Raw genomic sequence first — 13,862 nt, forward strand, 5'->3', positions numbered from 1 at the left:
TCTGTTTTAAAATGTTAATGCTTGACGTCTGTTTGCTACAGTCTTCCACAGATTAATTGCTGGTGCGCTGACCTTTTTCAGAAAGCAAACCCTGTGTACACTTTTGTTTTTTACTCTTCCTAAAGGTAGTTTTTAACATGTAGGGACACAACTCCCCCCCCGCTCCACCCCCCCCCCCCTGCCCAAAACATTGCATGCTCCTGTTACTACCTGCTGCTGAGGATGATTATAAATGGCATTGTCAATCTCTCTTTGGCTCAGAAAGTAATACAGATTTTATGGAAATCATGGTACACATGTTTCCAAAGTGCATTTATTTTTCATATTTCAATGGCCAACTTGCAGCAGTGTGACATCCCAATAGCAGCTTCACCCAGCCTTGAATTCAGAGCTCCCCACTGCATCGGTAATGTTTAATACGTAAAACAAGAATAAATGACTTCATAAGTAAATGTTCAATCACGCGTGGTATGAACAGAAAACACAATGGTTTGAGTAACTGAATCAGTCTGCCAATAAAGACATAAACAATGCAGGGCATGGTCCCTCTGTGTTCATGTCATCTCTAACATAACTATTATTTTTACCCACTACAGGAGATCCACCGTATATCATCTCTCAGTCTTCACCAGAACCCCTCAAAGGAATTATACCCTTAATATGTACAGTAAATGTTTGATTTATCATTAGCAGTAGTCATGTTATTATTATTATTATTATTATTATTATTATTATTATTATTATTATTATTATTATTATTATTAGAGTTTTTATAAGTGAGGCTATCTCTAATCAAGTGTATTATTATTCATATTTTTTTAAGTGAGGCTATCTCTAATCAAGTGTATTATTATTCATGTTTTTTAAGTGAGGCTATCTCTAATCAAGTGTATTATTATTCATGTTTTTATAAGAGAGTCTATCTCTAATCAAGTGTATTATTATTCATGTTTTTTAAGTGAGGCTATCTCTAATCAAGTGTATTATTATTCATGTTTTTATAAGAGAGGCTATCTCTAATCAAGTGTATTATTATTCATGTTTTTTTAAGTGAGGCTATCTCTAATCAAGTGTATTATTATTCATGTTTTATAAGTGAGGCTATCTCTAATCAAGTGTATTTCAAGTGTATTATCATTTGTGTTTTTATAAGTGAGGCTATCTCTAATCACACACTTTGCTGTGTCAGGTACGCAAACAAAGCAAGAGAAAACGCACTCATAATGGGATAAGAGGGAGACACTAACACTGAGAAACATATTAGGACTCATTCAATCTAAATAAAAACCAGATGAAAAGCTGATATAGTAGAACGTGTTGTGCATTAAACGTTCAGAATGTTTTGTCATTGACACGCTCTCAAAGTTGTGTTGTGTAAAACCGTGTAGTTGCTTTTAATAGCAGTGTGGTGTAGTGGTTAGGGTTCTGGACTCTTGAACGGAGGGTCATGGGTTCAATCCCAGGTGGGGGACACTGCTGTTGTACCCTTGAGCAAGGTACTTTACCTAGATTGCTCCAGTAAAAACCCAAATGTATAAATGAGTAATTGTATGTAGAAAATAATGTGATATCTTGTAACAATTGTAAGTCGCCCTGGATAATGATGTCTGCTAAGAAATAAATAATAATAATAATAATAATAATAATAATAATAATAATAATAATAACATTTAGTTATGTTGCTAAAGTCCCCCAGAATGATTAGAATAGGCCCAACGCGAGGACAGGGTTTTGACAGGAGCCGAGCTTCACTAAGGATATGTTTGTGGCCGGCTCTGAGGTGTGTCAGTGCAGGGGCTCTGGGCAGCACAGACGCAGTGGCAGATGCTAATGTGCCTGGAATGAGCTGGGGGATGGGTCTGAGGTGACACAAAGACAGCAGGGCTCCTGACACGCTTGTGCTACCTGTGCTGCTGCTGCAGGGAAATGACAGCTGAGAGCCCAGACAACAGACAAAGGAAAGACACATTACACGCACTGTGCACAGAACAGCGGACCCGGCACATTTAAAGACAGACAGGTACCCTGAGTTTCATTATCCACAGTGTTACAATACATAGTTTTGACTGCGTAAACAAATGGAGTTCCCATGAAACTAATTATCTTCAAAGATTTTTGCAATATTGGAAGAGTTACATAAAATACATAATCAAATACAATTTCAGATGGCTTGGAGAAACTAAAATATATTTTAACAACAAAAAACAAGATATACTGTTGCTGTTTTTTTCAGATACAAAATATCCTGGAAAAATATATATTTTAAAGGATTTACATTATTCTGACAAATGTATTTGTCTTATATTGTTGTAAGCATTTAAAATGCAGACTTTAAAGAGTAAGTAGCGGGGTTCCAAGCAATATAACGTCTTTTTCAAAGCTCTTTTCAAAATGTCCGCTCTAGTGCACTGATAGTGTAACAAGTATTGCCCACATTGTCAAACAGGTAACATGGCAATCCATGATGTGGAAGGGAACTGAAAATCCAGAGCATATGTTGTTATGTTTTGGGTTTTTTTTTTTTTTTTTTAATCGCTCTTCCTGCAGTGATTTAGAGAACAGATCTCAAACCAGACATTTGCAGACATTTGAAAACAGACTTTAAAGTTATAAATGTACTGAATCTTTAAAAATCCAAGCACCAAAGGTAGAGAGGTTGTTGGGTAAGTGATGGCATGTAGACAAAGAGAAGGCAGCACACTAGCTTTCAACATCACACCTGGCTCCAGCTCTTTGTTAAACTCTTCCATCTTAAAGCTTCTGAAAGCAAACCTCATTTCTAACAAGGTTCAGAGGTCAGGGCTGCAGGCTGAATCACAGGATGTCTAAAAATAAAACACTCCTGGTGGGTAGCTCTTTGTGTCAGCAGTCATTTGGAAGAGAGAATTGCGCAGGTTAGGCTTGTTGTTTGTCAAACCAATGCCACATTTCCACTTGTGTGTAAAAAGAAGCTGCTGTGATATATCTATCTGTTGCGCCCATTCGCAAGTCACAAAATACTCCAAAATCCATCCAGCAAGTGAAGCAAACAAGCTCCTACATATTGAAATCTGACACCGTCTCACCCGCTCACATCCACAAGAATGGTCTTTCCTGCAGCGATGAGCCGGATCCTTTTCTCGGTGTTGTGTGACCCTTGACCCACTGAATCATTTGTAAACTGGGTCACTCAACTGAATTTCCTTAATCGTGTCAAAGACTGAAAATCAATTAATTAAAGCAGTTATTCCTAGCTATAATATCTCATACTTCTAAGGCAATCCATGCTGTGGATTCAGTTTTAGAGTTACACTAGTGTGCACATACTCAGATGACCTAAGGACATGTTTCCCAAAGTGGGGGTCGCGACCCAAACAATCTAAAAAAAAAAATGCCATTCAGTGCACACTGTTAAGATTTAATTTCACTATACAACTTGTGCTTATTTTCAAAGTAAATATAATTTGCGTACAAATCATTAGTAGTAATTATGTAAACAATGTATTGTTTTATCACCAGTCTTCTGCTTTAAATATGAACCAAAAAAATAAAGCATAAGGTGACATTTTATGTGTGGTTACTTGTGATTTTGAAAACAGTTATTAAAAAAAAAGTCTAATCCTACTTGAAGCTTATTAACTTTGGGTTTTCTTACATTGGTGACGAGGATGATCCGCGTCCTCGTGTGTATTTGTTGTGAAGTACTGGCTCACGAAAGCCTTAAGCCGTTGGCATCTTGAGACACGGCATACACATTGCATTGGGAAACGACACAAGTTTTTCCAGAAGAAAGTTGATCAATTATAGCTAAACAGCGAGACGTTCTTAAAAAAATCAGTCAGTGTCTTAGAGAAGGAGATGAATGTATCCTACCTGGATACAATGCATATTGCAAAAAACAAAAAAACTGCACAACTGCACTGTTGTCGGTACGTTTGCAATGCTTAATGTTGAATTGAAAATTAAAACTGGTATTCATTATGTTGCAATCCAGGCTAGTGTTCTGGTCTCAAACGCACGGTTTATTTTACAAGAACGAGCAGTTCAATAAAATAAATGCAATAAACAATAACGAACAAACACAAAGCTAAAAGTCTATGCGTGTCTGAATTGGTAATAAAAAAAAAAAAAGTTCTCTCCCACAGCTCCAAAACTCACTCTTCACCCAGCCCCTCCCTCTGCCAGGCTTACATTTCGCTGTGTTTTGCACGTTCCTCCAATCACAGGCACGCATTCCCGTCCCACCCCCCATTATCTCAATGCACCCACACAGTCCATCAATCCACATGGGGCTCTCCTGCCTGCATGTCTGCAATCAGCTGCAGTCCCGTTGTCTGCGTGAAGGGGACCCTTAACTCAAAAACCTGGGCTGGCTGTTGTGTGAGAGAATGTTCATAGAAGTGACCCCTCCAAAGTTTAATCTGCCTCATCGTTACAACATGTTAGTTTAATACCATTTTTTATTAATAATTCATCTGAGAAAAGTAAACATTTTAGCCAGCTGTAAAACTATCAAAGTCTGAATGCTTCGCTTTTTGATTGGTTAAGAAATATTTCAATTAAAATAGTGAATAATTCTGGGTCATTGGTTCATTATTCCTAAAAGCTTGGGAGACACTGACCTAAGGCATTCCCTTTAACATGCTTTAAATTGGCTGGTATTAATTAAAACAGAATGAACCTTTAACTAAATGATCATTTGCAATCTGCACCTTATTAGGTAGGGCAGCAGTGTGGAGTAGTGGTTAGGGCTCTGGACTCTTGACCGGAGGGTTGTGGGTTCAATCCCCAGTGGAGGACACTGCTGTTGTACCCTTGAGCAAGGTACTTTACCTAGATTGCTCCAGTAAAAACCCAACTGTATAAATGGGTAATTGTATGTAAAAATAATGTGATATCTGTATAATGTGAAATAATGTATAATGTGATATCTTGTAACAATTGTAAGTCGCCCTGGATAAGGGCGTCTGCTAAGAAATAAATAATAATAATAATAATACAATCAATGACAAAAAAACAACGTCTTGTGGCAGTGTGGACTAACATGAAATTATCTGACAGCTTGTCAGAACCTAATCTATTAAAACCACTTGCATTGCATCTGTAATTACTGGTCTTACCTTTGATTCATCAGTTTGATATGAAATCAGTTTTCTTTTGATTTTCTAATAACTCTTCACTCAGGCCCATCTCTTCTGAGGAGTTCAGTGAATTGGATTACAAGTCCCTGAATTGCTGGATTAACAGACACCCCTTCAGAGAGTCAGACTTTAGTGAAGTGTTATTACAATGTCAAACAGATTAAATAAAGTTAAAGACAAATGACTACAGAGCAAATATGAGTGCTTTTAATTAGGTTTTGACAAGATAATCATTTTATATTAATTTGCACTGTCAGAAGACAAATGGTGGATTCTCAAAGCTATTTACTTTTTCAGACAGCACAAAAGCAACCAATAAAGTCACCAAATCAGAAATAAACAACCCAGACATTCAATGTAAGGGTTTGTGAGTAGTCTGAAATTCTTTCTTATTTGTCCTTTCAGACAAAAATAATGCTTAATGACAATATGGGCCCACTCATTCCCCTAAACCTCTCCTCACTCTCCACACATCACCCACCTGGACCAAATCATTCTCCTAAACCTCTCCTCACTCTCCACACATCACCCACCTGGACCAAATCATTCTCCTAAACCTCTCCTCACTCTCCACACATCACCCACCTGGACCAAATCATTCTCCTAAACCTCTCCTCACTCTCCACACATCACCCACCTGGACCAAATCATTCTCCTAAACCTCTCCTCACTCTCCACACATCACCCACCTGGACCAAATCATTCTCCTAAACCTCTCCTCACTCTCCACACATCACCCACCTGGACCAAATCATTCACTACATCTTCAGTTTGTGTCAAATCACTTACAAATAAGTTTATAAGAAATAATGCTATAATAAAAATAATTTCTTACTGTCATTATTTTTACAGCCTCCTAAAAAATATCCAGACCTGGCAACCAGAGCCATTATTATGCTGCCTCTTAATGCTGTAACTTGATGACTTTTCATAATATTACAATTACAGAATAGGGCCAGGCAGAGGCAGTGTTTCATTCTACTGCAGTTGTTTTTTTCAGAGCCCACATCTGTGTTTGTAGATTCCACGCTGCTACAGCTTTTACTTTTAGCTGCATAATGTCGAAGTCTCTTGATCCAAAACGCAGAGGGCTCTTGTCCTGAGCACTGAAAAGATTAAGAATCCCTTTCAAACTATTCAGTAACTGACAGAGAATCAGTGAGCATGTACAGCCTCATGTCAGATACTCTAAGCTGACATACACTGAGGCCTTGCTTTGGATCCCCAGCAATCACATCCTGCTTTTAATCAGGACAAGTTGACATCATGTGATGCCTGAGAGTAATAAGCGAGCAGCGCTCTACAGATTCATATGAACTTTGAAAAAGCTGCTGCTTGAGCTCACATTCACAGTCATCATGCGATGAGCTCAGCTACTACAGAGCATTCACCTTCAAACCTACCTATAGCCATTAACACCTTACCAGCATAAAAAGGGTGCCAATACACCTCAGTGTTTCAAATACTCTGTACAGATCCCAGTATTGCACAGCAAACAGGAGAAACAGTGTTTCAAATACACTCTGTACAGATCCCACTATTGCACAGCAAACAGGAGAAACAGTGTTTCAAATACACTCTGTACAGATCCCAGTATTGCACAGCAAACAGGAGAAACAGTGTTTCAAATACACTCTGTACAGATCCCAGTATTGCACAGCAAACAAGAGAAACAGTGTTTCAAATACACTCTGTACAGATCCCAGTATTGCACAGCAAACAGGAGAAACAGTGTTTCAAATACACTCTGTACAGATCCCAGTATTGCACAGCAAACAGGAGAAACAGTGTTTCAAATACACTGTACAGATCCCAGTATTGCACAGCAAACAAGAGAAACAGTGTTTCAAATACACTCTGTACAGATCCCAGTATTGCACAGCAAACAGGAGAAATAGTGTTTCAAATACACTGTATAGATCCCAGTATTGCACAGCAAACAGGAGAAACAGTGTTTCAAATACACTGTACAGATCCCAGTATTGCACAGCAAACAAGAGAAACAGTGTTTCAAATACACTCTGTACAGATCCCAGTATTGCACAGCAAACAGGAGAAACAGTGTTTCAAATACACTCTGTACAGATCCCAGTATTGCACAGCAAACAGGAGAAACAGTGTTTCAAATACACTGTACAGATCCCAGTATTGCACAGCAAACAAGAGAAACAGTGTTTCAAATACACTCTGTACAGATCCCAGTATTGCACAGCAAACAGGAGAAACAGTGTTTCAAATACACTGTACAAATCCCAGCATTGCACAGCAAACAGGAGAAACAGTGTTTCAAATACACTCTGTACAGATCCCAGTTTTGCACAGCAAACAGGAGAAACAGTGTTTCAAATACACTGTACAGATCCCAGCATTGCACAGCAAACAGGAGAAACAGTGTTTCAAATACACTCTGTACAGATCCCAGTATTGCACAGCAAACAGGAGAAACAGTGTTTCAAATACACTCTGTACAGATCCCAGTATTGCACAGCAAACAGGAGAAACAGTGTTTCAAATACACTGTACAGATCCCAGTATTGCACAGCAAACAAGAGAAACAGTGTTTCAAATACACTCTGTACAGATCCCAGTATTGCACAGCAAACAGGAGAAACAGTGTTTCAAATACACTCTGTACAGATCCCAGTATTGCACAGCAAACAGGAGAAACAGTGTTTCAAATACACTGTACAGATCGCAGTAACAGCTTCTTACAAATAACATTTTTAGTGGCAAAAAGCTCCCATCTTAACACAGGAGCCATTAGGGCTACTTGTGCATATGAGCTGCAAAACCAGTACAGATTATCAGACTAAAACCAGAAGTGCCCGTAAAACGAGTCCGGGTTTGTACTTGTGTATTACTCATGCTCAGAACAATCTCCAATTTATACTCGTTACTCGGCACACCCCTAGTAAAAATCAACACTTAGTTAATTTCTCTTTTTGTTTCCTAGGCGTTTTGCTGTGTCACAACACTGAGTTCACTTCCTGTGTTACCTGAGCAAAATATGCTTATGAAAGGTAGCAGCATGTTTTTTTAGTTCATACACCTTTAAAAGGGAACTCTATCATCAAATTCTCCAGATTCTTGCCACATAATATGTTTAATTTGACACACCCTTAGTGCTGTGTTATCTCACGAAATGCCATTGTTTTTCTCAAGAACTGTGACTTCTAAAACCGGTTCAGTAGACAGTAATATTAATTTGGGGTATGTCTGAGTACGAGTACAAACAAGTATTCATAACAAGTATGATTATTTTTTCCGAGTACGAACAATTGAGTAATTTTGCTATTTCTTCAGAGAATAAATATGTATGTAAAACATACATTGATCAGCTCCTTCTCCAACAAGGCAGTGAGTACTGTCAATCTCAAATCTAGAGATAGAGAGCTGATCCAGGGGGAAAGGAGGAGGGACCAGTGTGACACAGTCTCTGACACAGTGGAATTAAGTGCTATTCTGTGTTGCATGAGTGAGGAGGTCAGGCAGATGGAACGTTCGGCTCAGAATCCAATTATTTTCAGATATATTTACTTTCACTTTGAAAAGGGGATTTCCAAACAACTTTTCTAAATGAATATCATTTATTGAAATATATTTTAAAAATGTTTTAACTGATATTTGGTAACTTGGGTAGTCCTTCAGTTTGTACATGTCCTCTACCATGCAAATACTTGTATTTTCATAAAAAAAATACCAAAAATCCCCAAATAACACTCAAATAATAAATAGTACATCTTTTAGATTTGTTGTCCTCTATGATTGCTCTCATCATACTTAGCAGATCTTAGCTAATCCTACTTTACTATGTACATAAGTCTCTGCATATAGGAACACCTCCTAAGGGAACACCCTTGTGGGGTAAGAAATTTTTCCCATTGTAAATGCTCTGGCTAAAGGAACAGGAACTTCGCTTAAAAGAACACCTTCTTTGAGTCCAGGCTATTCCTTTGCCAACCGAGGACAGGAGCTCCCAGGGGGCGGCACACAATTGGCTCAGTGCTGCCCGGGGGAGGGAGGGTTAGGTCGGCCAGGGTGTCCTCGGCTCAACGAGTACCAGCGACCCCTGTGGTCTGGCCGGGCGCCCGTGGGCTTGCCTGTAAGCTGCCCAGAGCTGCGTTGTCCTCCAACACTGTAGATCTGGGTGGCTGCATGGTGAGTCTGCATTGTGTAAAAAAGCAGGCGGCTAATGGCACATGCTTCAGAGGAAAGCTTGTGTTCGTCTTTGCCCCTCCTGAGTCAGTGCAGGAGTGGTAGCGGTTAGTTGAGCTAAACAAAATAATTGGACACTACTAAATTGAGGAGAAAATAACAAAAAACAAATTGGCGACTACTAAATTAAAAAAAAAACACCTTCTTGGCACCGATAACGATTCGTTCACAATGGATACAGTACTGTTTTGTAAAAAAGCGACTTGTCATTGCGACAGTGTCTTGAGGGACTCTGATTGGTTTATTAAATCTTTCCAGAACTGCCGTCATAGCCGAGGATACAGATAATAATTGGGCATGCTAAATTGGGGTGAAAACCGGGGTAAAATAATTGGCGACGACTAAATTTAAAAAAAAAGAACTGCCGTCATATCATTGACTTATTTTGTATTCTGATTTCCACGAGTGCACCTCATCGCTACAAAATGGCATGTAAACAAACGGCAAAATGCGCCACTGTTTCTCTTGCAACACAAAGTTGGAAATTGTTAGAGCTCTTGAAAAAAACCTGAATCAGACACAAGTCGCCAAGCAATTTGGTGTTTCCCGTCTCCCGTACATAGCAATTTAAGGTTTTTGACCGTGTTGTTTTGCTTTAGTTTTATTAACGTTAGTTTGTCTGTTACTTTATTATTATAGTTTATTAACATACACTTGCCTATTGTTTTGCTTTTACTTATTCAGTTAATTCCATATGTTGATGCACGTGCGTCACGACAAGTAATATATATGTATTTATTTATTGATTCATTCATATTGTGGCTATAAGAACACTTCGCTTGCTTCCTGAGAGGTGTTCTCTTATTCAGACTGTAAACAAGCACAACCCCATCACAATAATTCCCAAAATAATTAGGTCATAATTAATTGTGCAAAATTAATTGGCTTTTAACACTAGAACTGCCACAGCAGTCATTTTGATGGTTTGAGGTTTTCAAGTTTAAATTACTCTGTGTGTCTGAAAGTTATGTGGTTGTCTGTTTATGACTTTTCCTAAATGCATGCATTAAATACCCTGACGACTTTTGAAAGGCAGGATCACAAAATAAGTTATAATCCCACCCACCTAGAACTGCCAAAACAGTCATTTTGACTGCCTTTTACAATACATGTTTCTATTTGGAATATAACCTACAATATTCCATAGCCTGTTGTTATCTCTACTGGACCTGTAAGCCATCAATTATTTTGTTTTATACAAGGAATGCAAAGGGGAAAACATCAGTAGGAAAGATTTAATCTTTTAGCTAGCCACAGCGCTTTTGCAGAAACATTTCAATCAGAAAACTGCAAGGCTGCAGGCTGCAGCAGCTCAACCTGGATTCTGTGCTGCACGCAAGAGAAAACATGTTACTTTCGTTTTAAATTAAAAACTACTTTTGTTTTTACAGTTTTCTATGTACATATACCTGTTTACACACTAGTTTATTTTGAAATGTTTATTTTATTATAGTTTTTCATTTTTTGAAGTAGTGCTTTATATGTGACAAGTTAGAAAATAAACCCTTTTATGTTTAATTGTTCATTTAAATACAGCGTTTTGGCTGTGCAGAAGTTTGATATGATGTGCTTGAATAAAACTTTTGAGTTGTATCCAGTAGTTTGTCTTTCATGTTAATATTGATGTTGTTTAAAATGTAACCGTCATAATGGCTGCCGGCAGCGGTTTTAGGCATGAGTATAACCGCGGCGGTTCTAGTGTTAAAACACTCGATGCAGAAGTTAATTGCCATTGATTGGTACTCAATTGGAAAGGTGAGGGAGACACCATAATAACCATTGCATTCAATGTCTCAGTAATCGGTGGATTTAGGTGTCATTAATTAGAGTCATCTCTCAGGGCTTTATTTGCCGTTCCATTATTGAGTAATAACAGAATGGCTGACCGCTATAGAAAACAGGAAGAGCAGTGTTCTGCTGTTGTATCATTTCCCATTAAGCATTCTCTAGTTACTATTTTATAATTATCCTTCAGAAAAGTACCCCTGTGTTTGCAATGACTGTCAACCTTTTAAATTGGGGTTACTTACCTTTTTCTTCCTGACGGTCTGTAGACGATAGTGTGAGTGCCAGAGACTGGGGTTCCTTGTGCTGGAGATGTGGTCGATAGTACAGCCCTGCGTCCTTTAGTTCTGTAATTGGATCTGCAGTGTCCTCTTCCTTTTCTGCTGTCTACAAGCAATAAAAGCAACAACAAAAATAAGAAAGCTGCACATCGATTCAGTAGCAGCACTTTTCATGTGCAGGGCCGAAGCCCTGCCACATAGCTTTATGAAATGTAATTAGAAAATCGATCTCAGATTTCCTTCAACTTGATTGGGTAGTAGAGGATCTTGAATATTATAAATGCTTAAATATGTGCCTCTTAGATATTGCTGAGATTATTTAAAGGAAAAAAGATTTACTTTAACTCTTGGTAGCTTTTGTAATATTAGAATGGTAACATTTACAAATATACAATGCCTTGCATAAGTATTCACCCCCCTTGGACTTTTTTTTGTAGTGTTACAACCTGGAATTAAAATGGATTTAATTGGGATTGATTTAATTGAGTCTTTTTGATTAGAGAAAGACCTGTGTTTAGCTCATGCGTTTCAGATATATGTTTTAATATTATATAACTCCAGTGATGTCCAGTATTCAGTATCTGCAGCCATTACCTTTCACAGACAACATATTGAGAGCACAGGGCTTTCAGAAACAGTTTATAGGAATCACAGCGTGGGTCAGGTGGCAGGAGCAAGGCTTCCCCTTTCAATGTTCAATCAGCTTGCTACTGTAATTGTACCCCTAGTCAAGCCATCTTTTGCACTTTTTTCTGTATAATTTTGTGTAAATAAATATAAAACCATAAAGAGGGGCCAACAATATGAATCCAGAAATAAGAAAACAGGGTTTTTATTATGGGCTGTTTTTTGGATGATGATAATAATAACATTAATAATATCAGTAATAAAAACAATTTGAATGCGATGGATACAGTAATTGTATGAATTAAATATGTGATTAAAACCAAGATTAACTGAGATTACAAATTGTTTATTTTTTTTAATCGCTTGACAGCCTTTCTGTCTGGCTGAGTACTGCTCTCGAAGCGGTGAGGCCTCCCTCACGCAGTGGAGCCTCCATGTTTGGGTTTTGCCTGCTCCCCACAGGGAGATGCAGCTGCAGAGGTGGTGACAGGGTGAAATGGTGGGGTGAAAAGTGCAAAAGATGGCTTGACTAGGGGTACAATTACAGTAGCAAGCTGATTGAACATTGAAAGGGGAAGCCTTGCTCCTGCCACCTGACCCACGCTGTGATTCCTATAAACTGTTTCTGAAGGCCCTGTGCTCTCAATATGTTGTCTGTGAAAGGTAATGGCTGCAGATACTGAATACTGGACATCACTGGAGTTATATAATATTAAAACATATATCTGAAACGCATGAGCTAAACACAGGTCTTTCTCTAATCTTTCTAGACTATGTCCAGCAATGCCTATCGGTAAACCAGAATACTGGTTTTGAATTCTGTTCACGCAGAGTTACAGATCTTGTCTGGTCGTCCATAGGGAGCGTTCTGGCGTTAGGGTGGAAAATCTGCCCGACTGTGCCAGGTAGCCAGGCTGGGTTTCGCCTTGAGAGCTCATACTGTAGCTTGCCAATATTGCCTGTCAAGGTTTAGCTGGTGAAGAGGCATTTGCTTGACAAAGCATGTTGATCTTCAGTCCTGACATATACAGTAAGTGGATTGCATCGGTTAGGTGACAATTTGGCATTTTAAATTGGGTAGCAAAACAGGGGTAAAATTATTTGAAAAATGCTGCCAGTCCCACAAACCAAACAATGCCTTTTTCTTACCGATTTAGAAAGATACTTGTTCATATGCATTGTTACAAGCCTCCAATACCAATTTCTGCAGCACTGTACCTAGAATTGGTTGCATTTCTAACACATTTTAGCGCAGCTGCACACAGGAGGAAGAGTGTTCCCTGTCAGAGACGCTGGGGACTGCACTAGAATTTCATCCATCTGTGATTGGCCCTCACACCGTCATAGTCAATTTAATTCCAAGCTCAAGTTTTTCAGCCATCTGCTCAAGGGGAACAGCTACCAGCGTTACTCCCACTTGTGTTACACTCAGTGGATTTTTCCAGCAAGACAGCTTTAATTTCTGTCCCGTGAAAGAAAAAAAAAACTGCTAGAAAGGCTTTTAATACTCAGTCATGAATCATTTTTCAGGAGGTTTAAAGCTGCACATTAATGACACTTCACTGTGTAAAACAGAATGAGAGATAACTGTTCTGAATTTCGAACGCGAGGGCGCTTGTTGGGGCATATGGGCTTTGTCATGTTTCAGTTTTTTTGATTATTTCGTTGACATGACTTGTGGGCAGCTGACCTACAAACTGATTTTTGTTTTTCTGTTCATTCTATCTGCGTGTGGCTGTAGGCGTGTATATACAAGCTCTTAGATTTTAGCTAACAAAACCATTCCAATAAATATTACCCCTTTTGCCCATCCATTAGCTTTATAGGTCTCCTA

General features: G+C 38.6%; 1 protein-coding gene across 1 annotated transcript in view; it reads right to left on the reverse strand.

The window, feature by feature from the left end:
- LOC117413039 (SH2 domain-containing protein 4A-like) overlaps positions 1-13,862 on the reverse strand; it is a 49,269-nt gene that overhangs the window by 13,878 nt on the left and 21,529 nt on the right. The window contains exon 5 of the mRNA XM_034021744.3: positions 11,366-11,507. Within this exon, the coding sequence (XP_033877635.3) occupies positions 11,366-11,507 (142 nt within the window). The remainder of the gene's footprint in view (positions 1-11,365; positions 11,508-13,862) is intronic.

The sequence above is a fragment of the Acipenser ruthenus genome, chromosome 23 (assembly GCF_902713425.1).
Source record: "Acipenser ruthenus chromosome 23, fAciRut3.2 maternal haplotype, whole genome shotgun sequence".
NCBI classification, from domain to species: Eukaryota; Metazoa; Chordata; class Actinopteri; order Acipenseriformes; family Acipenseridae; genus Acipenser; species Acipenser ruthenus.